Here is a 24,096-nt window from a genome sequence, read left to right as displayed (position 1 = left end):
TAAATGAATAAATAAACAAACAAACAAACGTGTTGCCACATTTGTAGCACAGCTGTTCTCTAATCCATTGTTACCTTTCTTGATTTCACCCACGGTACTGGCAGTCTCATATATTCAGCCAAACTTTGCAGTGGCACCTTTCTTTCTCCTTTTTAATAACTGAATTCTCATCCTATACACACACACACACACCCATATCTTTCTGTGTATAAGACACCCCCATGTATTTTTTAAAACACCAAAATTAAGAAATTAGGTTGACACCACTTTTGAAAGACCTACATTGGCTGCCAGTACGTTTTCGAGCACAATTCAAAGTGTTGGTGCTGACCTTTAAAGCCCTAAATGGCCTCGGTCCAGTATACCTGGAGGAGCATCTCCACCCCCATCATTCTGCCCGGACACTGAGGACCAATGCCGAGGGCCTTCTGGTGGTTCCCTCATTGCGAGAAGCAAAGCTACAGGGAACCAGGCAGAGGGCCTTCTCGGTAGTGGCGCCCACCCTGTGGAACACCCTCCACCAGATGTCAAAGAGAAAAACAACTACCAGACTTTTAGAAGACATCTGAAGGCAGCCTTGTTTAGGGAAGCTTTTAATGTTTAACAGACTATTGTATTTTAATATTTTGTTGGAAGCCGCCCAGAGTGGTGGGGGAAACCCAGCCAGATGGGTGGGGTATAAATAATATATTATTATTATTATTATTATTATTATTATTATTATTTAGCTTTTGGGGGTGAGGATGTGGGTGAGGCAGGTCACTTCCGCCAATCGCTAACCCTCCTGCCCAGCACTGCCAGTCACTTGCCACAGCCACCAATTGTCTGCCCGCTCGCCATAGCCACCAACCGCTTGCCCAGTTGCCACAGCCAATTGCCAGCAGGCCTTGCTGCAGCCACCAATCACCCACCCAGTCACCGCTGCCCATCTCCTGCTTGCTGCTGCCATTAATCACACGTTCCCGCTCTGCATTCACTATCCGTGTATAAGATAACACCAATTTTGGCCTTTTTTTTTTAAGCAAAAAGCACCGTCTTATACACACAAAAAATACAATATATATAGTTTTGCATTATCTAGCCAGATTCTTCATTTCTCAACAGACTCATTCTTAGAAACACCTACCAACCTGGAGTAGTAGAGCCGAAGTTATCAGAACCTACATTTTTAATAGCTCCTCTTTACTCAGAATTGTTGACAACTATATCCGTTAGGTGCAAGGTTTTATCATTTCAATACCTGGACCTTATCTACTTACACTTAACTTTCCATGCTGGGCTCAGGTTCTCATCACTGATGTTTATTCCACCCAATGTCCCATGTTCCCCCCTCCCATATTTTGATTTTACTACCCCTTGCACATGTATGCACACATACATACAGTTACATATCTCTATCTATCCATCTATCCATCCATCTATCTTTTTTTCTGCATGCTTTCCAACTGAGGCTTCAAAAGCTGGGACTTGACCATCTATGATAGCAAATGATGAAAATGCAAAATACACTTCTATAAGAATACCACGGTTCTCAGTAGATTTTTGTTTTGAAGTGTCAAGAGATCCCTCAGGAATGAATAATTCAGTAATCACCTTTGACACATGATGTACGATAAAAACAGCAAAGAACAGTTAAACACAAAACAAAGCAAAAAACAAAACAAACAAAAACCAGCCAATGCATTTAAAGCAAACATTAAACAATACAAATTAAGACACCCATGGCAAAGACCTGTTTATCCAGCTGAGAAATCCTATGAGCACAAAAATGGTCTTCCATTGTTTCTGGGAAGTGCAGGGACTGAGTGCCTGGTATATCTTGCCAGGAACGCCATGCCACAGAACAGGGGCAGCCAAACTAAAAGCCCTACCCTGAGTTCTGAGATCTTTGGACTTTGCAAGAGAAACTTTCCCACAGACCATAGTGGTCTGCTGAGTGTATAAAGCATAAGGCAATCTCTTAACATAGACTGGACCTGAGCTGTATATCACTTCATATGTCTTGAACCCAGCCTGGCCGCAGATGAGGACCAACAAATTGTGCGCTCTCGCTCTCTCTCCGCTTCTTGTTTTTGAAGACTGGAGTTAAAAATATCCATTCATTCATTGATATTTTTTTTAAAAAAGAGGTCCCTTCTCTTTTAAAATATTCTCTGCCAAGGGGTGGGGGTGGAACCCAGAATTTTCTATAAATAACTATACAGAGAAAGCAAAAGAATATCCATAGATGACTGTTGTGTTAATTTATAAGAAAATCGGGAAATGAGAATTTTAAAATGCTGGTTACATTAATCCCGGGGCTTTATGCATTCTTTAAATATATGCAGCTTGCTGCCAGGACCAACCTGAAGCAAATTCGCCCCATGTGTTTTCTTCTGGAATGTTATGCTGTGTGATGATAACCATGTGAAATTAAAACTTCCATAAACTGCATTCCTACTCATGGGGCAACCAATTGAAGATGGTAGCAGTGTGGCGAGAAAACCAGCAAGTGGCAGTATTGGACAAAAAACAAGATAAAGCAGGAATGTGTGCAAGGAAGCACATCAGAAATTGTAGCCAGAATCTGAATAGTTCTTTAGTTGCCAGAAATAAGCACAACTTCACTGGTTTCAAGTCATCTTGAGGTAACACCCCATCATTTTTATCCAGAATTCGCCTAAAATGGACCACCATATTGATTTGATTCCAGATTTTTGTGAGGCAAGTCATGAAAGATGTTTTACTTGTGATGCAAGCCTTTTTCACGTTGTGAACCTGCTTTTGATTGCAAATTGACCATAATGTGAAATACCTAAATATTTTCCCCAGCTGCTCACATTGCAAAATATATTATTGTTGTTCAATTCAGGCTCATATTTGTCGTGCATTTGTGTTTCACTTTTCCTCCTGGTAATCTTTGTTCTTCCTACTGAGCTACCGCTCAAATAGTTACATCAAAACATTGGTTTTTCTTTAGATAATGTTCTAGCATATTTATCACACCATTTCCTGTACAGAAGAATCAAACGTTGGCAGGACTTGCCTCTGATTGTACTGCTGGGAAGGAACAAAGTTGTGCTGTCTGGATTATCCAGAAAGTAGAGAATCATCTTTCATTCTTGGAAGTCTCCAGAAGGAGGTCTGCCAAGGTAATAACTGGTAAGAATTCTGTTGGCCATGATTTGGCTACCTCCTCCACCTCTGGATTTAGCTTCAGCCAACTTAGACTTTATCTTCCAATTGCTCTACATACATCTTGAATAGTGCCTGGAAAATAGTTGGCTTTCAGAAGAAGCAATCAGTTGAAGGTTTTCTACTCCTCCAAAAGCCAACACCCCCCCCCCAGCTAATTGGATATTAGAATCATTGGTTGTTATCAGAATCCTGCTCTAGAACATTTTGCCATAACCCCATAATCTTTATTGACACAGAACATCCTGTTTCAGGCAAAGGGTAAATAAACAAAAATCTGCTCCAGATGTAAATTATGTCTTTCTTTCTTTTTCTATTTTACTTTTTAAGATTTCCTAGCACACAATATGCATCATTCTGACTTTGGCAGAAGTTTGCTTCCCTTTGACCGTTGCCAGCAAATTATGTGTTTAAAACTAAAAGTATAAATATGTCACAAATTGGACATTCCTATTACATCCGTTTGGAGTATTATCAGTACATTTAAATAAACATTAACACTGGCCGCCTCAAGGTATTACACAACACTCAGGAGAAAAAGTTCATGTTGACCTAGAAATAGTATTGAACTTTGTGTGTGTGTGATTGTGCACTTAATTTGGCTTTTGATACAAATACTTTTGGTTCTGATAACAAGCTGCTTCAAATTATATTCTGTAAGTTTCAGTGAGAGAATAAAACATGCCACTGTTTTGTGGAAGTTTTTCTCTGTTTAAAAATACAATTCCAGCATCAGGTCCTAACCAAGACTATTCCTTGCCATAATTAACTTCAAGATAACTGTTCAATATCAATCACACTCGCTCACCAATACATCATACTCTCAGGGAGTAACTTTGAAGGTGATAGATGGATGCAGCTCCCTCTTAAGTCAAGGAAAATACTCTGTATTCCTGCAAGATAATGTGCTGGTGACCCCTGGCAGTGGTCTACTGCTACTATCCATCAGGCGGTGGCTGCTTGATTTCAGGATACACACCCAATGCCTGCACCAAAACCAGCTTACATCTGTAATCAATAAAAGTTGTGGCCTTATTTGATCCCAAACATTGGTGCTTTGTGTCTTTACTGGGTCTTACGTGGGAGCATGCACTTCCCTCCCTGCCTGCAGGTAAAAAAAAAGGTAAATGACCCCTGACCGGTCAAGTCTAGTCAAAGGCGGCTATGGGGTTGCGGTGCTCATCTCGCTTTCAGGCCGAGGGTGCTGGCGTTTGTCCACAGACAGCTTTCTGTGGACAGCTTTCTTTCTCAACCTTGAGTCCTCTGATGTTGCTAGACTACAATTCCCATCATCGCTAGCTAGCAGGGATGATGGGAGTTGTAGCCCAACAACACCTGGGGACCCAAGGTTGAGAAAGGCAGCGATAGCCCATCCGCACACAGAGATGACCCCACACCTACTGGGACCACAGAGATATGCAAGGTTTTCCTTCCGTGACCATTTGAAATGTAACTAGGGAGATATGTTCAGACATGACCAATGAAGCAGGAGAAATGGCTTTCACACACACCCCTTCTTCCATCGCCATCTCCCTCTGCCTCCCAAATGCTGCCACTTCATAAAGAAACGATTAAATGTGAGGGAGGAGCACTTTTATATTCCATGCCACTTTTTCTGCCATTTATCAAAAGCTCTCAGGGCAGTGTACAACATTGAAAACCACATTGCAAAACATCAACCATAAAAACATAGTAAAAGCATACTGACAGGCAGCCCAATAATAACTTAATCATCATCATATGTAAAGAGTTCACTCCCCTACATCTTTTCAGGCCACGTACAGTGGTACCTCAGGTTACATCCGCTTCAGGTTACAGACTCCGCTAACCCAGAAATAGTACTTCAGGTTAAGAACTTTGCTTCAGGGTGAGAACAGAAACTGCTCCAGCGGCGCGGCAGCAGCAGGAGGCCCCATTAGCTAAAGTGGTGCTTCAGGTTAAGAACAGTTTCAGGTTAAGAATGGACGTCCGGAACGAATTAAGTACTTAACCCGAGGAACCACTGTATTATTTAATAGCTATAGGTAAAGAGGAATGTCTTTGCCACCCTCTGAACCTCTCTGGGAGCGGGGGACATAGCGAAGGACGACAGGTAACAATTGCAGGGCCTGGGCTGGTTTGTATGGAGAGAATATTGAGACCCTGAGCCCTGTAAAGCTTTACAGGTCAATACCAACACTGGGAACCATTTGCAGAGCGGTTAGTGCTGTAAAATAAGTGGCCGCAAGAAGGCTCTTTGTCGCCATCCCGACCACAGCTGAACTACGCCTGCCGGAAGTGGGGGTCTTTTGTGTTTCCCTCCGCCAGGTGTGGTGGCCATAAGGGGAGGTTTTCTTCTCCCTCCTCGCAGCTGGCGGGAAAAAACCAGCAGCCATTGCCACCGCTGGCGCCGGGGTGGGGTGGAAGAAGAGGCCACCAGAAGCCCCCTCCTCCTCCTCCCTCCATTGCGCTGCTCCAGGCGGACGAGCGCAGGGGAAAGCCCCGGCCTTGGCGCGGCGAAGCTGCTGCCTGCTTTCAAGCGAGCTGGCTGGCTGAGGCGGCCCCTCCTGCCGCCGTCCCCTCTTTCTCCTCCCCCTCCGGGCTGCGCGCTGGCGACTGGCTCGCCTCTTGCAGCCCCCGCCGCCGCCGGCTCGACCACCGGAGCGAGAGCAGCGGCAGCAGAGCCGAGAGCTGCCTCGGCTACCTCTCCTCGCCCTGCTTTCCTTCTTGTTTTTCCCTTCTCTCTCTCTCTTTCCCCGCACCCCCCTTCCTCCGCTCGGCTTTTGCTCGACGGCATGGCCCGGCGCAGAGCGGGCGCTGCCTTCCCCGGGCTCTGCCTCGGCGTCCTGCTCGGAAGCCTCCTGCCCCTCGCTTCCCCGCAGCAGCAGCAGCAGCCGCCGCCGCCGCCTCCTTCTCCGCCGAGGGGGAGCGTTTGGTGCCCCAGCCGCTGCCTCTGCTTCCGCACCACCGTGCGCTGCATGCACCTCATGCTCGAGAGCGTCCCCGCCGTGTCGCCGCAGACCACCATCCTGTAAGTTGCGGGGGGGGGGTTGAGAGAAAGGGGGGGGCGCAACTGGAATAAAATATTGCGGGGACGCGCGAGGAAAGCTCCGCCCCGCATCATCGATCCCAAGACATGGCGCGCGCACCAATTATTTGAATGGCAACTTTTTTGGGGGGGGGCTCAACTATTTTACCGGGGGAGAGTTGGCTCCTGTGGACAGCCACGTCTATCGCGCGGGGCTTGAGCAAGACTCCCAGGGAGGGGAGGATACCTGAGGCTTTTTTGGGGGGTGGGGGGGGAGGAACCACGACGGCTGCTGCGGCCCCCAGCGCACTCCTTTGTCTGCAGCCCGTGGCGGGTCTGGGTCTCTTGCTACCGGTGCCGTGCAGACTTCTCTTTTGTCCGCGCCGCCGCCACCTTTCGTGTTTTGTCTACACAGGCATCTTGGCTGAGGTCCACAAGCTTAGTTTAAGTTTGGACGCCTTGTGTAGAGACCCCGCAGCCCAGTAATGCAGAAGAAGTGGTAGGAAGGAGCGGAGCAGATCTTGAAGCTCCAGGGAATACGGGAAGGATCCAAGCCACCCGATCCCAGCCTTTCTTGATTTCCTTTAAAAAAAGGTGACCTCGATGGAGGTTTTTGATTTCATTGACGGCTGCACTGTTGGAGAAGTTTCACTGGAGGAAAACACACACACACACACACACACACAGACACACACAACAGCCCTCTGCTCTGTGGTTTCGTTTATTCCTTCCTTTTGCTCTGGTTTTTCTGGCTGAGAGTTTTGATCTCTGCAGCTCCCAGACCTTTTGTGTGGCTTTGTCCTCTTTAGGAATGTAGCCACTGGCATGAACTGTGTGGCTTTTCCAAGTCACTTGGCCTCCCAAGCCTCTTTGTTGTAGACTTCCATTCATCCCTCAGTTCTGCCTTCGATTTCAGGAATGTCTGTTTAAAAGGTGTCCTGGGATATGTCTGTTAAGAATGCAATAATTGGAGACCCTTATCAATTTTTGTTGCTTTTTTTTTTTTTTTTTTTTTTTGGTACTTGCCATAGGTGGGAATGTTGACTGGAAACAGTGCTGTGTGTATTTTGGACAGAGGGTTTGTGGAGTTATACGTTTTCTTTAAAAAGGAAACACGGCCATGAAACGCAAGGGTTTTTGAAGAGTTCCCCTCCCTGCACTTTCCCAACAGCAAACCACTTCTGAGCAGTTTTCAAACATGATTCTTGTTAGTGCCTTTAGGTGTGGCGTACTTCGTCGGGCAAGAAAGGGGTCTTTCGGGGATACTTTCATCTTTGTTTTAATGTGGGTAGCTGTAAAATATACAGAACAGAGCCTGTGCTCAATTATACCCGAAGAACATAAGCCTCCTGATCTTGCAAGAGATTTATGGGCATGCCAAACTTAACATAACTGTGTGAACCACAGTGATGTCACTGTAAGTATTCTCTGAATACTATAGGGATCTTCCAGGGTACAAAATGAAGCATGTGCAAGACTCAGACCAAGATGCAGCCTTTGAAAAGGCAGTTCCATGAATGCCCGACTTCCCTGTTGTGAGTATTCATATTCATATATACAGGGTTACTTGGGCTGTGAGCACATCGACAATTAACTTGTGCTGCGCTTGACCCCCCAGCCAGCACTTGACTGCCCCAACACCACTTCTGACTGCCCCAACACCACCACTGCTGTTCCCTGGAAAGCCTTCCCTCTTGCCAGACACAGCGAGAGATAGGGCGTTCCATAAGGCGTTAATGTTCGTCCAGCAGCAGTGCCATGCACTAGAATGCCCACCTCTTGCCAATATTCAGAAAAAGGAAGCATTCTGGTGGGGCAGGTGGAGCCGCCTCTTGCACTTTCGCCACCTGAGGTGGGCTGCCTCATACAAAACAATCCAGCATCAGTGTATTTCCATCATGATGAAGAAAATTAACAAGACTGCATATCAGTCAGGAAGGAAAATACATGTCACATTAAAAACACCAACCATAGTTGGTTTATTGCCCAGTACAGTGGTACCTCGGGTTACAGATGCTTCAGATTACAGACTCCACTAACCCAGAAATAGTACCTCGGGTTAAGAACTTTGCTTCAGGATGAGAACAGAAATCGCTCGGCGGCAGTGGGAGGCCCCATTAGCTAAAGTGGCGTTTCAGGTTAAGAACAGTTTCAGGTTAAGAATGTACCTCCAGAATGAATTAAGTTCTTAACCCGAGGTACCACTGTAGTCATTTAGTCTCTTAGGGAGACAATGATCAAAAACCCAGAAATATATTTTACCTGGGATTCTTCAGATTTTTACATTTTTTTTGCACTGGGATACTAATACCCTAAGCAAAATTTATAATTAATAGTTTGCAGTTTATCTAGGCAGGTGAAGTTGTAGCTGTGTTCTGTTTCTGTGAGTTATTTAAGTTTTTGTCATTCTTGTGTCTGAGTTACAGACCAAGTCATCATGGCGGTTTTGAAAACTACATAAACAGGGCCTAAAATTTAACATTTTATGATATATGGAAAATTGATTCAGATTCCTGCAGGTCTACAAGGCTGCATCAAGTTTGTAGCAGCCAGGCCTGCACAAGGCAGGTGTTTGCTTGGAACAGAGCCTTTTTGGTGGTGGCACTGCAGTTGTGAGATTCAGTTCCATGTGATATCATCAGGCACATTGCATCCCTTCAGATTCAGTCCACCTCTTTCTTCAGTGCCTAATGCAAAATGGTGTTCTGGACTGATATCTGCATATTGGGGATTTGTTAGTTTTATTTGTTGCTTTTGTGCTGGTCTAGGATTGTTGTCTGGCGGGACGCGGGTGGCGCTGTGGTCTAAACCACAGAGCCTAGGGCTTGCCGATCGGAAGGTCGGCGGTTCGAATCCCCGTGACGGGGTGAGCTTCCATTGTTTGGTCCCTGCTCCTGCCAACCTAGCAGTTTGAAAGCACATCAAAGTGCAAGTAGATAAATAGGTACCGCTCTGGTGGGAAGGTAAACGGCGTTTCCGTGTGCTGCTCTGGTTCGCCACAAGCGGCTTAGTCATGCTGGCCACATGACCCAGAAGCTGTACGCCAGCTCCCTTGGCCAGTAAAGCGATATGAGCGCCGCAACCCCAGAGTCGTCCCCGACTGGACCTAACAGTCAGGGGTCCCTTTACCTTTACCTTTAGGATTGTTGTGAAGTGGGTATTTTAAATAGTTTATATTCTATTTTATAGGTCATATTTTATAAGCGATTGTAAGCTGCTGTGTGAAGAGTATTGAAAAGTAGACTACATATCTGTTAAAGAATAAATATTTTAAATTTCTAGGCAACCAGATGCCTGGAATTTCCAAAGACCTCTGTTTTGGCACTGATATGTTTCAGTAAGTGCTCTTCAACTTCTGCCGTTTACTTTGCCTTAAAAAAAGACTTCACAAGCCCGTAGTCTTGTTACATTTGTAGTGTCTTGCAAGATATTATATCAGCAGTTTTGCTTGCATTTTTCTTGAATTACAGAAATACTGTTAGAAGGGAGAAATCATTAACACACTGATCAATACAGCTTTACCCAGAAATATTATTCGAGCTTATTTCCAAATAAATATGTTAGGGGTACAACTTTATAAATGCAGGTTTTAGCTGTGAATCCTATTCTAAAAAAACAGATTTTAGACTATTTTAAGGCCTTTAAGAATGTGCCACTATGCTTCAGATTCCAAATATTTCTGAAAATAAAAAGTGGAATTTATTTTGCCACTAACTGAACCTTTGGCTTAATGCACAACCTTTTGGCAGCATCTGAGTAATCCCGCAGAAGCTGTAAAAAAAGGAAAGAAAAATTAACTGACTAGTACAGGAAGTGGGTGGGTAATGTTTCTTGCATTTAAAACAAAGTACATTTACAGAGGGCTTTTATATTGATCAGTTTTCTTTATACTGTTTCCTGTAATGCCAAGTTGTGCATGGCCCTGAATGAGACATCATGTTATTGTCCTCTGTCATGGAAACATATGTCTGAAGGCAGATGGAGATCAGAAATATAAGCTCAAAATACTTGATTAAAACTGCTGGGGCTTGGTGGACGTCACAGTAAATTGTCATTAATTCTTGCATTTAATAAGCAAAAGACTATTTCAGTTGGGGTTGAGAAGTAGTATTCCACCACACGCACATCACATTCTTACTGACTTGTTACCTCACCTTTGGGATGACAGCTTGCCTTAAGAGCTATAATGATTTGTAATACAGTGGTACCTCGGGTTACGTACGCTTCAGGTTACAGATGCTTCAGGTTACAGACTCCGCTAACCCAGAAAGATTACCTTGGGTTAAGAACTTTGCTTCAGGATGAGAACAGAAATCGTGCTCTGGCGGCACGGTGGCAGCTGAAAGCTCCATTAGCTAAAGTGGTGCTTCAGGTTAAGAACAGTTTCAGGTTAAGAACGGACCTCTGGAACAAATTAAGTACTTAACCCGAGGTACCACTATATGCAATCTGAATCATATATTTCAGTAGAACACTACTAAGTACAGTGGTGCCCTGCAAGACGGAAAACCCGCTAGACGAAAGGGTTTTACGTTTTCAATGCGCTTGGCAGGACGAATTTCCCTATGGGCTTGCTTCGCAAGACGAAAATGTCTTGCGAGTCTTGAGATTTTTTTTTCGCTCCCCCCCCCCCCTTTTCTAAGCCGCTAAGCCTTTAGTAGCCTTTTAGCAGCTAATCCGCTAAGCTGCTAAGCCGCTAAGCCTTTAATAGCCACTAAACCGCTAATAGCACTAATCCGCTAATAGGGTTACTTCGCAAGACGAAAAAACCGCTAGACGAAGATACTCGCGGAACGGATTAATTTCGTCTTGCGAGGCACCACTGTAGTTGCGTAAAGGAAGTGAACTGAACTTTAAGCTGATCTGGCCTATAGTCCTTTAAAAAAGTGAGTTTCTCTTTCACATCAGAATAATCCGTTAGTCAGAATTTTAATTAATGATAGTATGAAGCAGGTGAAAATACCATTGGTTATAACTTTCAGCAAATGTGTTATCTTGGCATGGATCAATTGTTTCCAGGATTTGAGTCATGTGTGTCCCTTAGATCACATGCAAAAGACCCCCCCTCACCTGTTTCCGTCTTGGTTCCTTTGTGTCTGGAATCAATGAAAAATACATAGCACACTTGTGTTTCGTTTCTTGGCCAGGAAGTCTGTGTAGATTGTCCCATGGTATTGGGGTAAAAAGAGAGATTATGACCGCTGGAGCTCCTCACCTCCTGTGGTGCTTAGAGTCAAGGGAAGGCCTCACTCAGGCAGCGACTGCCATCCACACCTCCTAACTCACATGTCCTAACTCATAAGGACAAAGATAGAAGCCTGAGGCTGCTTGCCGGTTGCTCTAGCAGCGATCCTGTGCCTTCAGCAGTTGTGGAGATGATGAGCAAATGTGGGGTCCCTGGTTATCCCCAGCTGTTGCCCTTCTATCTCCTATGGGGGATGCAAGCAGGATGCAAGAAACTGCCCTGCTGCATGTAGGTAGGCAACTTTTCAGTGAAGAGCTTGCTGCGTCCTGGTAGAAATCAGATGAGCCTCCCTCAGGGTCTACATGGAATGGGGTGGTTTCCTGGTTCCATTCACGGTACCCATTAAAAAGTTGTCTGTAGAGAGGAAAGGAAGAAACTAGATAATAATAAGAAACAAGAAGGCATAATCTCTGGGGATGGATTCACAGTAGTTATCGGCAAGGGGGTGGGAGAGCAGAGGGGAAAGTGAGTGGTGCCTCCTGTTTTATTGAGGGAGAGGCATAAACGACAGTGACTGATGTTACAGGGGTTGTTTGTAGCTTATTCTGCTCCTTGCACTCGGGGGGGGGGTTGTTTCCCCCCCCCCCAACCACCGTCGCCAGAAGCCAGAGTGCCTGGCCTTTGCTAACAGAGACCTTCGCTGCAGGTGAAGCACAGTGCATTCCTTGATCCCAGCTGTTGGGCCAGAAGAGTATTATTATGCCATGCAGCTGGGGCAAAATACCATTTTCTCATGGGGCAAAGGGGGTTTGGGCTGACATGGAGGTATTTGCTGCAGGTACGCTTTGCAACAAATCTCTCGTTTCCTTGTTTACCTTGTGTGGGGTTTTGGTGTTCTCTCCCACATCCCAGGTTGTGGTGGAGTGGGGCTTACCTGCATGTGGAGATGAGTGTCTTCTCACTGCTGTGTGGGTATAAGTGTGTAAGAGTCCAACCCATGCAGCTCAGGTAAGACACAGTACAGTGGTGCTTCAGGTTACATACGCTTCAGGTTACAGACTCCGCTAACCCAGAAATAGTGCTTCAGGTTAAGAACTTTGCTTCAGGAGAACAGAAATCGGGCTCCGGCGGCGCAGCAGCAGCAGGAGTCCCCATTAGCTAAAGTGGTGCTTCAGGTTAAGAACAGTTTCAGGTTAAGTACGGACCTCCGGAACGTATTAAGTACTTAACCTGAGGTACCATGGGAGATAGTTGCAGTACTTGTACTTATCAGCAAGGGTCCCCCTTCTCCTTTGTTTGCTTGTGTGGGGTGCTCTGCTCTGCCCCTCTCTCAGTTGTTGGAGTGAAGATGTGTGCTGCTGTTAGCAGTGTATTCAAAACCCTGGAGTGTTTTGAAGACAAAGTGCCCTTTCTCCATAGCTTCCCCATGGGAGCTCTAAGCATGATTAACATTGTGTACCATAAGCTATGGTCTCTGGATGTAGGATTTATATATTGGTAGTAGTGTGCTGTGATTGGGTCCCAAATTCCACCATATTCTATTCTCTGCTGCAGTTGTATGAATGGGTTGGTCATCCACATGGGCACAACTGTTTGAAATTCACCTTCTCCCATTTAAGCCCCAGATCTGGAGCCGGTGTGAAGCTGAGCTGTTTGTCAGGCACATGACAGTGGACTCAAGAGGTATAGGATTTGGTGCTAAGTGTGCTCTTCCCTTTTGCTGCTTCCATCCCAAACATGAGTTGTTTAATCTGTTCTGCTGATGCATTTGCGTTGTTCCACTGGCTTAATTTTGTGGCAGTGATGCATCTGATGTATCCATCAAATCCTGTGTCCTCTCAGCTGGCAGATATCATGCAAAAGATTTCTCCCTAAGCTGTGCTGTTTCTTCACTGCTCTTCTTTTTTCCTTCTGTGAAAAACAAGACCTATTATTTCCTTTGTCCAGGCTTCTCTTAGCATGCATTTAATGATTAATCCTAATGATGTGTATACTTTCCTCCCCCAAATAATTCCTTTATTAACAAGACACTAAATGCTGCTTGTTCTAATTCATCTGAACTGTCTGAATATTCTGCAACTCATCTCCTTTTTTATTTTGCTTTTCATCCTTCCATTTATATGTTAGTTTTATTTTTTGTTAATCTTCAGTTCACTGTCTGGTTTTTGTTTTACTGAGTGGAGCTAAGTAGTAATTGAAAAACTATGCTTCCTTTCTGCTCAGTAGTAATGGCTTTGCTTTTTCGTGGAACAACTGAGTCTGTATTTTTTTCCCCTTTATAGTGTTCCTTGTAGTCCTTCCTTAAATGAGCATGCTTTAGTCATCATTGTCTGATTTTTGTGTGTGAGTATGCCATGCATGCTGTGCTTTTATGCTTACCTCATTACAGTTGTGAGGTCTTCTTCACACAATCCATTGTGCATATGCTTAGTTTTGTTCTTCACAATAATCTTTTATAGTCCTGTGCAGACCTCCTACATACTTTATATCTGAAGGAGCATCTTTTCCCCCATCATTCAGCCCAGACTGAGGTCTAGCTCCGAGGTCCTTCTGGGGATTCCCTCATTGTGAGAAGTGAGGTTACAGGGAACCAGGCAGAGGGTCATCTCAGTAGTGGCACCTGTCCTGTGGAACGCCCTCCCGTCAGATGTCAAAGAGATAAATAATTATATGACCTTCCATAGACACCTGAAGGCAGCCCTGTATAGGGAAGTATTTAATGTGTGGTGTACTGTTGCGGTTTTGTAAACTCTGTTGGAAGCTGCCCAGAGTGGCTGGGCAACTCAGTCATATGGACAGGGTACAAATAATAATAATTATTGTTGCATGGATTGGAACTTACATATGTGCAACCCGACGCCTGTAGTTTTATAATGCGTAACTTGTACTCTCCATCGCTGCAGATGTGCAGAATACAGATGTGTTCCTATCTACCTATGTAACATTGTATGTGCATAGTAGCTTAGCGCTTGTGACCAACATGTGGAGGTTGTGTTCATGATCCCATTTCCCCCCCCCCCAACTCCCCCATCAAAGATTCCAGTTTCTGATTAACAATTCTGATACAGGATGCTTCCTTTTCATTTCTCAATTGGAGCACTCTGCTTGGATCAATAAGGTCTGCTATGTATTCTGACCCCTTTTATGCAGGGTTGGTCCTATTTGAGGCAGAATGTATTCCTTGCTGCCTTGCTTACTTTCCCTTCAAAAATGTGTTGTCTTCTGTGGTAAATAGAAACCTGTGTTGCCACTGCAAAAAAAAAGCAGACACACACCTCTAGAACAGTCATTGGACAATCATTCCTAGAGATATGCGCAATATACAAAGTTAACTTGTGCTGTCAAATAGTATGTTAGCATTCACAGAGGGAAGTAAATTTTTTCCCCAGTTTTGATCCCACTTCTCTTTCTAAAAGAGAATGGCTAGAGTGGCTAGCAGTCCATAAAATATCAAGAGCATAATAAAAAGGTAGAACAAAATGGTATTTTAAAAGACATTTTTGTGTGTGTGCTTTATGCAGGTTTTTAAAATTATGTGAATTATGTGTGGTGTTATACCAGGTTTCTTGTGCTGGTGATGCACACACACGTGCACACACACACACACACACACACAGCCATCCTGAGTCTCATTTTCCAAAAGAAAGGTGGGATCAAATTATGAAAACAACAAATTTCTGTGGTAGAAGGGCTAACTTAACTCTCTCACTGTGTCTCACCATTTTCAAACCCAATATAAAATGTTGCAATCAGACTTTATGATTGGGATGATGAACCCAAAAGGAGTGCTTTCAAGATTCCCAGTTATTTCTGTTTTGTGTCTGCCATGCATCACCCATGCAAAACAGCAATGCTTCTTATCTGAAATAAACTGTTCAGAAATGTTGAATTGCATTTTACTCCTCCCAGAAGCAAGAGGAATGTGAAACCCCACACAGAGTAGCCCTGTAGAGATACTTTTCATTTCATGTGGTGAGTGGGCGGCATGAACACCCTGACTTCCATCTGCAGCGTGTCTCAAGTCACCCTTCATGTGCTACGTGAACAAAGGTCTGTAGCAAAGAGCCTGCTATGCTCAATGGGACCTCTTCCTATCCTGCGATTTAGAATCTTGCACAGCCAGGATTCTGCCTTGCACAGGTAGCCTTGAGGAGCACAGCAAGCTCCCTGCTGCAGACATTTTGTCCTCCCGATGCACGGAGACAGTGTTGGAAACTGTATAAGCTAGGGGCCAAGTTGCTCCTTAAACCAGGCTTACAGGTGCCAAAACAGAATGCCAGGTTGCCATTTTTGGACCAGGTAGCTTAAAAAAAAAAAGAATTATTTTTGCTTCCTGAAATGCATTCTGATTGTGCAGATAAAATATAACAGATAGAATTCTACAGGATGTGTTGCTAGTGTGTGAAAACAGTCAAGATCCAAGAAACCCCAGGCATGCAGCTCCATCCTGGCACTCGGGCAACTTCACTTGGTCGCAAGTGGCCAATATCTGGCCGCAAAATGTGCCTGGCAAATTTTTGAACGCTGTATGGGGGTGTGGGGTTTGGCTTGGTGCTCAGGATGCAGTGGAATGGGGTAGGACAAGCCAGCACATCCGTGTTCTACCTTATGCAGTTCTGATTGCGTGGGGAAACTGGGCTAAATGTGTGCCGAAGCTCCAGTTTTTCCAGTCTATTCCATTGGTTTGCATATGGCTGAACTGTGAGCTATTAGTATTATTATTATTACAGTGGTACCTCGGGTTACATACACTTCAGGTTACAGACTCTGCTAACCCAGAAATATTACCTCGGGTTAAGAACTTTGCTTCAGGATGAGAACAGAAATCGTGCTCCAACGGCGCAGCGGCAGTGGGAGGCCCCATTAGCTAAAGTGGTGCTTTAGGTTAAGAACAGTTTCAGGTTAAGAACAGACCTCCAGAACGAATTAAGTTCTTAACCCCAGGTACGCAGATGGCGCTGTGGGTTAAACCACAGAGCCTAGGACTTGCTGATCAGAAGGTCGGCGGTTCGAATCCCCATGACGGGGTGAGCTCCCATTGCTCGGTCCCTGCTCCTGCCAACCTAGCAGTTCGAAAGCACGTCAGAGTGCAAGTAGATAAATAGGTACCACTCCGGTGGGAAGGTAAACGGCGTTTCCGTGTGCTGCTCTGGTTCGCCAGAAGGGGCTTAGTCATGCTGGCCACATGACCCAGAAGCTGTACGCCGGCTCCCTCGGCCAATAAAGCGAGATGAGCGCCGCGACCCCAGAGTCGGTCACGACTGGACCTAATGGTCAGGGGTCCCTCTACCTTTACTGTACCACTGTATTATTATTATTATTATTATTATTATTATTATTATTATTATTTATTCAAAGTCGGCACCATTGCATTCCTTCCTTGCTCCTCATAACAGTATTCATGCCTTCTTTCCCAGGCAGTTCAGTGTCAGAGGTAAAGTGAAAAAGTATGTGAGCCTTTCCAGGTCAGTCTGCAACGTCTGTTGGCAGAAACAGATAAGATGCACCACTGTGCTTGGCAAAAATGCATTGCCTTGGTTAAAACTCTGGTTGTTCCTGGTGGCTTTAAAACAACAACAACAGCAACACTGCAGTAGAATGTTATGTCAAGTAAACAAGGTCCCTTTGCCATTGTTTCAAGAGAAGGTGGGGATAATCGACTTGTTGTGCTACATTTAGCTATGGGAATAAATTTCAAAGCAGTACAGAGCAACTGCGGAGTGAATGCTGGCTCAGCTGAAATGGACTTTCTCAAATGTTGGGGGGGGGGAGGGAGGTCTTCTTCTCATTGGTTGCCAGGTTTGGAGGCTTGTTGCTCTGGGGCTATTACTGTTGCTAAGAGCCAGCTGATTCCTTTGAAAAGAAAATTGAATGAACATTTAAGACCCAACAGCTAATGACTTGGAAACCGGAGAAATGTTAGGGTCTGCAAGTTTTCCTTTCATTGCGCCCTGGCAGCTGCGGTGACACATCTGCTGCCATCTTCCTCTCGTCTTTCTTATTTATAATCTCCGAAAACATTTCTAATATACACTACTGAATGGCTTTCTAATCCCTTGGCATGGTGTGAAGAGGATACAGATGGGTTTACTTCTGAACTGAGACTTAAAAATTGCCGTAGATTTCTGGTGTTTGTTGGGGATCACTGTTTACAAATATTATGCTGAAATATACGTAATATTGCCGTCTTAAAAAGATTAGGATTTCAATCCTATACCCCAGTACCCCTGATAGTAAGACTCATTGATCTCAGTTGGACCTGTTTTTGAGTTGATATTATTTTGAGGATTGTCTTGTTAAAGATTCAGAAAAGCTAATCTAGGACACATTAAGCGATTAAGGGAAGGAACAGCCACAGTATTTCTAAACAAGGAGGTTGAGAGCTTTCCTCTTCAATTCGACTCGCCATGTTGATTTTGGAAACTGATCCTACCTTTCGCTCTTTTGAATACGGTACATTTGCCATTACACTTTTGATTCTCCTTTACTGCAAACCTACTGTTTCCAGTACCATATGTAGAAATGCAAATGACAAAGCCTACCCACATGGTGAGAGCTTTTGTTGGATTTGTTAGTTATTGAATTCCTACTGGAGTCCTGCTAAAGTTCCAAGAACATCTGTGTAAAAGAGCTTTTCCTTTGGATGGCTTTTGGTGTTCACAAATCTTTCTGCTTATTCACTCGCTATGTTTTAGTGTTGCTTTAGAGTTTATTGTTACTCAGTCTCTGGGACAATGGTGCAAATAAATGCACATGTAAATGGAAATTCTGAAGAAACCAAAGGGCTTCTTTACCAATATTGTTTCATTTTTGTTATGTGCATGAAAAGGAATTAATATAAAAAGTGTATATGTTCAGGTATCTATTTTACATAGCTCTTTATGTTTCATCTTTTTCTGAGTGAGACCACTGTTTCCAATAGAATACAATCAAAAACTTTCATTCTACATATCCACAGGCTTTAAGGGGCTTTAATCATTCTACTTCTTACTTTACTGCTCAAAATTTGATTTCACTGAGAATTGTAAGAACTCTTATGCATGGAAGTGAAAATGTCTAGAATTCCAACTTTCATAAAAACATCAAGCAAAAACAGATATACTTAAAATATAATGGCCTTTTTTGGTTTTCATCACCAAATGGCTTTGCAGGAAGAGAATTTAAAGATCAGGCTACTCACAGGGGTTTCCTGTTCAGCAGCATCTGCCAAAAGTGGTAATGAAAAAGATGTCAGAACACTTTTTGACTACTGTTTTATGGTTATATATATCATTCCTAAATAACAGTTCAGTGTCATAACAGCAGGTCAAACTACAATGGCACATCCTTGATTGAAAGGCCCTATCTTAGATCAACTTAAACATACCAAAAGAGTCTTTTGAGTCCTCACCAGAACTTTCCCTTGTTATCTCTTTCCTCAGAAATATGTAGGCATGCTAGTTTCAAATGCTGCTCAGATAAGAGCTAGATACTTTTGCTTTGAGCTGGGAATGGTCCATAGGGATGTCCTCATATTTTAGTTGCAGGTTTGACAGCTAGATTGTTCTGCGTGTCTAGATTCTTGATTCAAGACATCAGGTGTTATAAATTTACCTTTTTGGTTGGAAAGTGAGTTGGTCAGCTGAGTTAAAAGCGTGAGAAGAAGGTGGCTGTCCCAAATGGTAGTGAATTGCATTTCCCAATTCATTTTGGAAAAGGGATATGCTGTTGTCACACTTGCATTGCACTGTTGCTTTCAAATATATTTATCTACACACAGCAAGTCATTTCAGCTTTTGCTTATTAAAGGGAAAATAAAATAGCACTTGTTCTGTGAATAATTTGACTTCTAATAACAATCTCTTAGTTTGAGAGGATGTCAGGCTTTGTCACTTAGCACGTGTGACGTACACCTGTTGTACAAATTCCAACAATGTAAGCGATCTTTATTGTGCTGAATGATACAAGTTGCTCATAATCACAGGTGAGAAGCCATCTGAATCAGGCTTATGTTCAAGAATTACTGATTGGCTTCAATCCAGAGTAGCTATTTTGGTCGGTAGGCAGCAATCCCACATATTACAGTAACCTTCTGTGACATTTTTGCTTTGATAACTCATTCTGTCAGAAACAAGCCACTGCTTAGTTTTTAAAGTTTACTTCTTCAGCTCTTAGATGAACTGCAGCACAAACATAGGAAAAATGCCCTTTCCCCCCTTTTCCCCCCCAAACTGGATTTTGTAGCATAAAATAAACTCTGTCTAGATGGACAAAGTCGTACGGTGATTCACACTAAGTCCACATGAAGATAACGTGTCTTAACAGTGCTGAGTGCTCAAAAAACATATGGTAGACTTTTGAGACTTGCTGTACTTATTGCAACCCACAGTCCCAATGCCTGCTGGGTCTTCTTTTTGTAATGACTGCTGAGTCATGTAACTTGGTGGTCGTAAAAACTGGCATGTGGATCCGCAGGCTTTTCATGGAGATAGTGAACGATAGTGGACGATCGTTAAAACACTTCATTGATGGCTAATTCTGAATTTCAGGCTTCTGGTGCACAGATGAAGAAAATCTTTTAATCCATTTAAAATGCAATTCCTTTGCCCTTTTGGGTGCTGAGGCCCTGCCACCACCTCTAATCCATCTTGTTCAGGCAGCAAGCCTCATTCACTCAGCCTCCCTGTGAACAATATCACTTTTATTGTATCCTTCACATTGTTGAAATCAATCAGTTGCAAAAAGCCGACCCTCCTGGTCTATGAGTCACACAGCTTCTATTCAGCTACTATACTTCACCCACTGGGCTGCACTCCAGAAGTTCTTGCAAGCGCCTTTCTTTCCACTGACATCCAGAAACTGTAGTTTATCTTTTTTAAAAAACAAATATGAAAACAAGAGAAAAGATTGTGTCTGGTTACACAGCTGCATCATCCTGATATATCAAGTGTGTTCTTGTTATACAAGAATGGCAGGAGTTTTTTTGTTTCCATTTTTAAGTGTAGGTTCCTTCCCCCCCCCCCCCCTTCCTTGGATTCAGAAGGCTGGATGTTTATGTGATTCTGTTTTTGTCATTCTTAATTGTTGCCAGGACACTGGTGATATTATCTGAGTTGCAAATGCTAATCGTAAGAATGCACTCAGGCCCGATGAATTTAATAGCCTCAAGCTGTTAACAAACATATATGAGACTTAACAAAGTAGCCCTGGAAATGACAGAAACAGCTGTGGAATTTGCAGCAGTCAAGTTTTCCATCTGGCTCTTTCTATAGCTAAACACTGTGGACAGATTGAGAAAGTAATGATCCACAAGAGGTGCACCCATTTTGTGTGGGTTTGGACTGCTTGCTACAGTACAAAACACACACATCCAATGTATGTTGTGTGATTGAAATTTAGATCGCTTTATGCCAGTAAATTGTCACAATCATAGTCTTAGATTTTTATATATATATATGGAGGAAAGCTACCGTTTAAAACACTGTCTAAATGCACATTTTAAAAAATCTAGTTAATACGTTTATTGCTCTAGCTAAAGGCTATGACAAACGTGTAGCAATAGTATTACTAAAATAATACAGAGCACACATCCCTTATATAAGCCAACATTGGCTTATAAGTAAGAGAGAGACGATACCAGAGACACCAACAAGCTTAAATCTAGCTTGGTTTTAGATTGAACCTTTGAATCACCGCAACAACTTAGAGTGATTTTTATTAAACTCCTTTTTCTTGGTTATTTTATTTTATTTTGCAGCCAGTGTGTAGAGTGGCATTCCCTGTGTTACGAAGCTGCTGTTGTCTCTCAAAAGAAGCCAAACCATTTATGTTGGGTTATACCTGCTTGCTTGTGTGAACCAAGGTTTCAGAAAGCGATCTCTTGGGTCTCTATCTAAGGGCAGGCTAACGGGTAATGAGTGATGTCTTTCACCTGAGGCTGGCCGCAAATAAAAAGTCTGTCTGCATATGGGACCTTGTTTTGGCAGCCATCCAAGGCTTCAGTGGGCATCACTTAGAAACACATCGGAATAAAGACATTTCTTAAGGAAGCTGGTGAGAGTTTGGTTGGATAACTAGCGCTAAAATGCTCTGTTCTCAGGAGAGGATACCAAGGGGAAAATTTGTTGTTTCTAATTAATTGCAGATCCTTTCTGTATTCTGCCCAGAAGAGCCAATCCCTTAGTTGGCACTTATTCAAGGTCAATGCAGAGCTCAGTTCTGGGAAAATAATAGTCTAAAAATCTTGACAAGCTGCTTTTCAGAGTTGGTGATCACCCACTTAAGTATAGCACAGCACAGTAAAATGCCCAATTGACATAGTAGCCATTATTTTAATATATTTTAACTGAGTGCAGTCTGCTCTTGCCTTAATTGTTGGCCACCCAGATTCTGTATGAAGATGAGTTGCTGATATTCCTGATGGTAAGAGTATAGCTTCCAAAAAAGTTATTCTGCACAGTTTCCAAAGCTTTAATCAGACCCCAGATCTCAATGCCATATAAAGCATTAGAGTAAGCACTTTGCTACCAAATATATTTAGGGCAGATTCAAAAGGTTGACCTCCCTTATTTTAATAGAACTTCATCAATGTCCCTATGGTTTTCTGTGCTTTGATTTTCACTGGCTCCGTATGATTACAGTGGTACCTCGGGTTAAGTACTTAATTCGTTCCGGAGGTCCGTTCTTAACCTGAAACTGTTCTTAACTTGAAGCACCGCTTTAGCTAATGGGGCCTTCTGCCGCCATCGCACCACTGGAGCACAATTTCTGTTCTCATCCTGAAGCAAAGTTCTTAACCCAAGGTACTATTTCTGGGTTAGCGGAGTATGTAACCTGAAGCGTATGTAACCCAAGGTACCATGTACTTCCAAGAGAGAGTTTCACCCAGAGTGTGCCCAGGTATCTAAATGAGCGAGTTTGGGGGTTTTTTTGTTTTTTGTGGGGGGTTTTTTGTAGCTTGCTGTACCATTAATATGTAGGACTGTGTTTGCCAAAAATCATTATCTTGGTCTTAGAGTAATTTATAGATAGGCTTTCCTGTTTACAGTATGTGCTGAACACCTCCAGGAGATTTTTGAGGCCCAATCGGGAAAGAGAGAGGAGCACTAAATCATCTGCATACATCAAGATTGAGATCTTTCTGTTCCTAATTATTGGAGAGGGGAAGTACGCATTGGCTAAATATGACAGCAAATCATTAATATAAAAGTTTAAAAGAGTGGGAGCCAGAATGCAGCTTTGCTTCACTCCTCATGACGTTTTAAAGGCACCAGTCATACCACCATCTAAACTTCCTCTGACCCTCATTTCTGTGCTGCCATATAGTTAGCTTTTGGATTAATAGCAGGTGTATAGTCGATATTAGCAATATGAAAATTCCCAATTACAATTCTATTCCAACCCATGTGCCAAATTTATGTCAAGCAGATAAAATAAATGTATTAATTAGCACATCCTGACCATATCATTTTAGTCATATGTACTTCCTAGAACAGAGTACTGTATATAGCTTTGCCTGAGATCAGACTGACAAGGAGAACAAAGAATAGGAGGATGGTGTCAGGGTGACATCAGAGACTAGGCAATGATAATTGCTTCACTAACGGGGGGAAATGCTATTAAGATCCCCTGTAATATTCAGTCTGCATTTGTAAAGTAAATACATCCTCTCGTTGTGTGTGTTCTGCTGCCGAGTGGAGGAATTGTTTTAATTTGTTTAGGGCTCATCAAGAGCATCTGTTCAAACAGGAACTAGATCAGTGACTTTATTGTCTAATTAAATGAATTAAATAATTGTTCTACAAAGGGACTAATTGGTTCCTGTCCATTCTTTCAAGTGATTTGCATTGGGACCCCTGCCTACCCCCTACCCGCAAATAATCAACTACACATATACAGTGGTACCTTGGGTTAAGAACTTACCGTATTTTTGATTCGAAAGAAAGAAGGGGGTTTGCCCTGCCGGACCTGAGATTATATTATGAAGCTGCGGCCTTCTGCTGGATGAAAGATTGGTTATTACTTGAGAACACTGATGTCCTAGATCTGGAAGGGTTTGACAATGCTTTTGGTTGGCATGCATATTTGTGGTACGACAAGGTAAAGGTTCATAAAATGTTCAAAAATCATATTGTTAGAAAATCAATACTTATGGTCTGGATAAAATACAAGGACTTATTAGAAGGTAAGACTCCGAGGTGGCTCTCACCAGCAGAGGCCAAGGCCCGGAAAAAACCTAATATGGAGGTTGGTTGGCCGAAATATGGGGAAATTATAGAAAAAGTAGGAGAAACTTGGAGACTGCAGAGTTATGAAAAATTAAGGAATAAGGTGCAAAATTGGCTTCACTACGCTCAAATTCAAGAGGTTTTTAAGTTGGATAAAAAAATAGGTTTCCAGGTGGAAAAATCGAAACTAGAGACAGAATTGTTGGAACCAAAGACCAAGGTACTTTCGAGAATGTATAACTTGCTGCTTAAATGGAACACTCAGGATGAGATAGTCAAATCAGCCATGATAAAATGGGCTCAGGACATTGGGTACAACATTATGTTTGAGGACTGGGAAAGGTTATGGACCACTGGTATGAAATTCACGGCATGTAATGCCTTGAAAGAGAATATTATGAAAATGATATACAGGTGGTACATGACCCCAGTCAAGCTTGCTAAGATATACCATTTGTCTGATAATAAATGTTGGAAATGTAAGGAGGCTGAAGGGACATTCTTTCACCTCTGGTGGACTTGTC

General features: G+C 43.2%; 2 protein-coding genes across 3 annotated transcripts in view; one reads left to right on the top strand and one right to left on the bottom strand.

The window, feature by feature from the left end:
- Positions 1 to 20,190, bottom strand: part of TRAPPC12 (trafficking protein particle complex subunit 12) — a 651,202-nt gene extending 631,012 nt beyond the window's left edge. The window contains exon 1 of the mRNA XM_080999065.1: positions 20,185 to 20,190. The gene's annotated coding sequence lies outside the window, so the exon portion shown is untranslated. The remainder of the gene's footprint in view (positions 1 to 20,184) is intronic.
- The window catches only part of PXDN (peroxidasin), an 83,317-nt gene continuing 64,302 nt past the window's right edge, over positions 5,082 to 24,096 (top strand). The window contains exon 1 of one of the 2 annotated variants that reach the window (XM_080998926.1): positions 5,082 to 6,184. In XM_080998926.1, the coding sequence (XP_080855052.1) occupies positions 5,949 to 6,184 (236 nt within the window). In that variant the 5' untranslated portion in view covers positions 5,082 to 5,948. The remainder of the gene's footprint in view (positions 6,185 to 24,096) is intronic. The other variant, XM_080998927.1, reaches the window with a different exon arrangement.

Source organism: Podarcis pityusensis (genome assembly GCF_964106645.2).
Source record: "Podarcis pityusensis genome assembly, chromosome: 3".
NCBI classification, from domain to species: domain Eukaryota; kingdom Metazoa; phylum Chordata; class Lepidosauria; order Squamata; family Lacertidae; genus Podarcis; species Podarcis pityusensis.
This window is presented reverse-complemented; position numbering and strand designations above follow the sequence as displayed.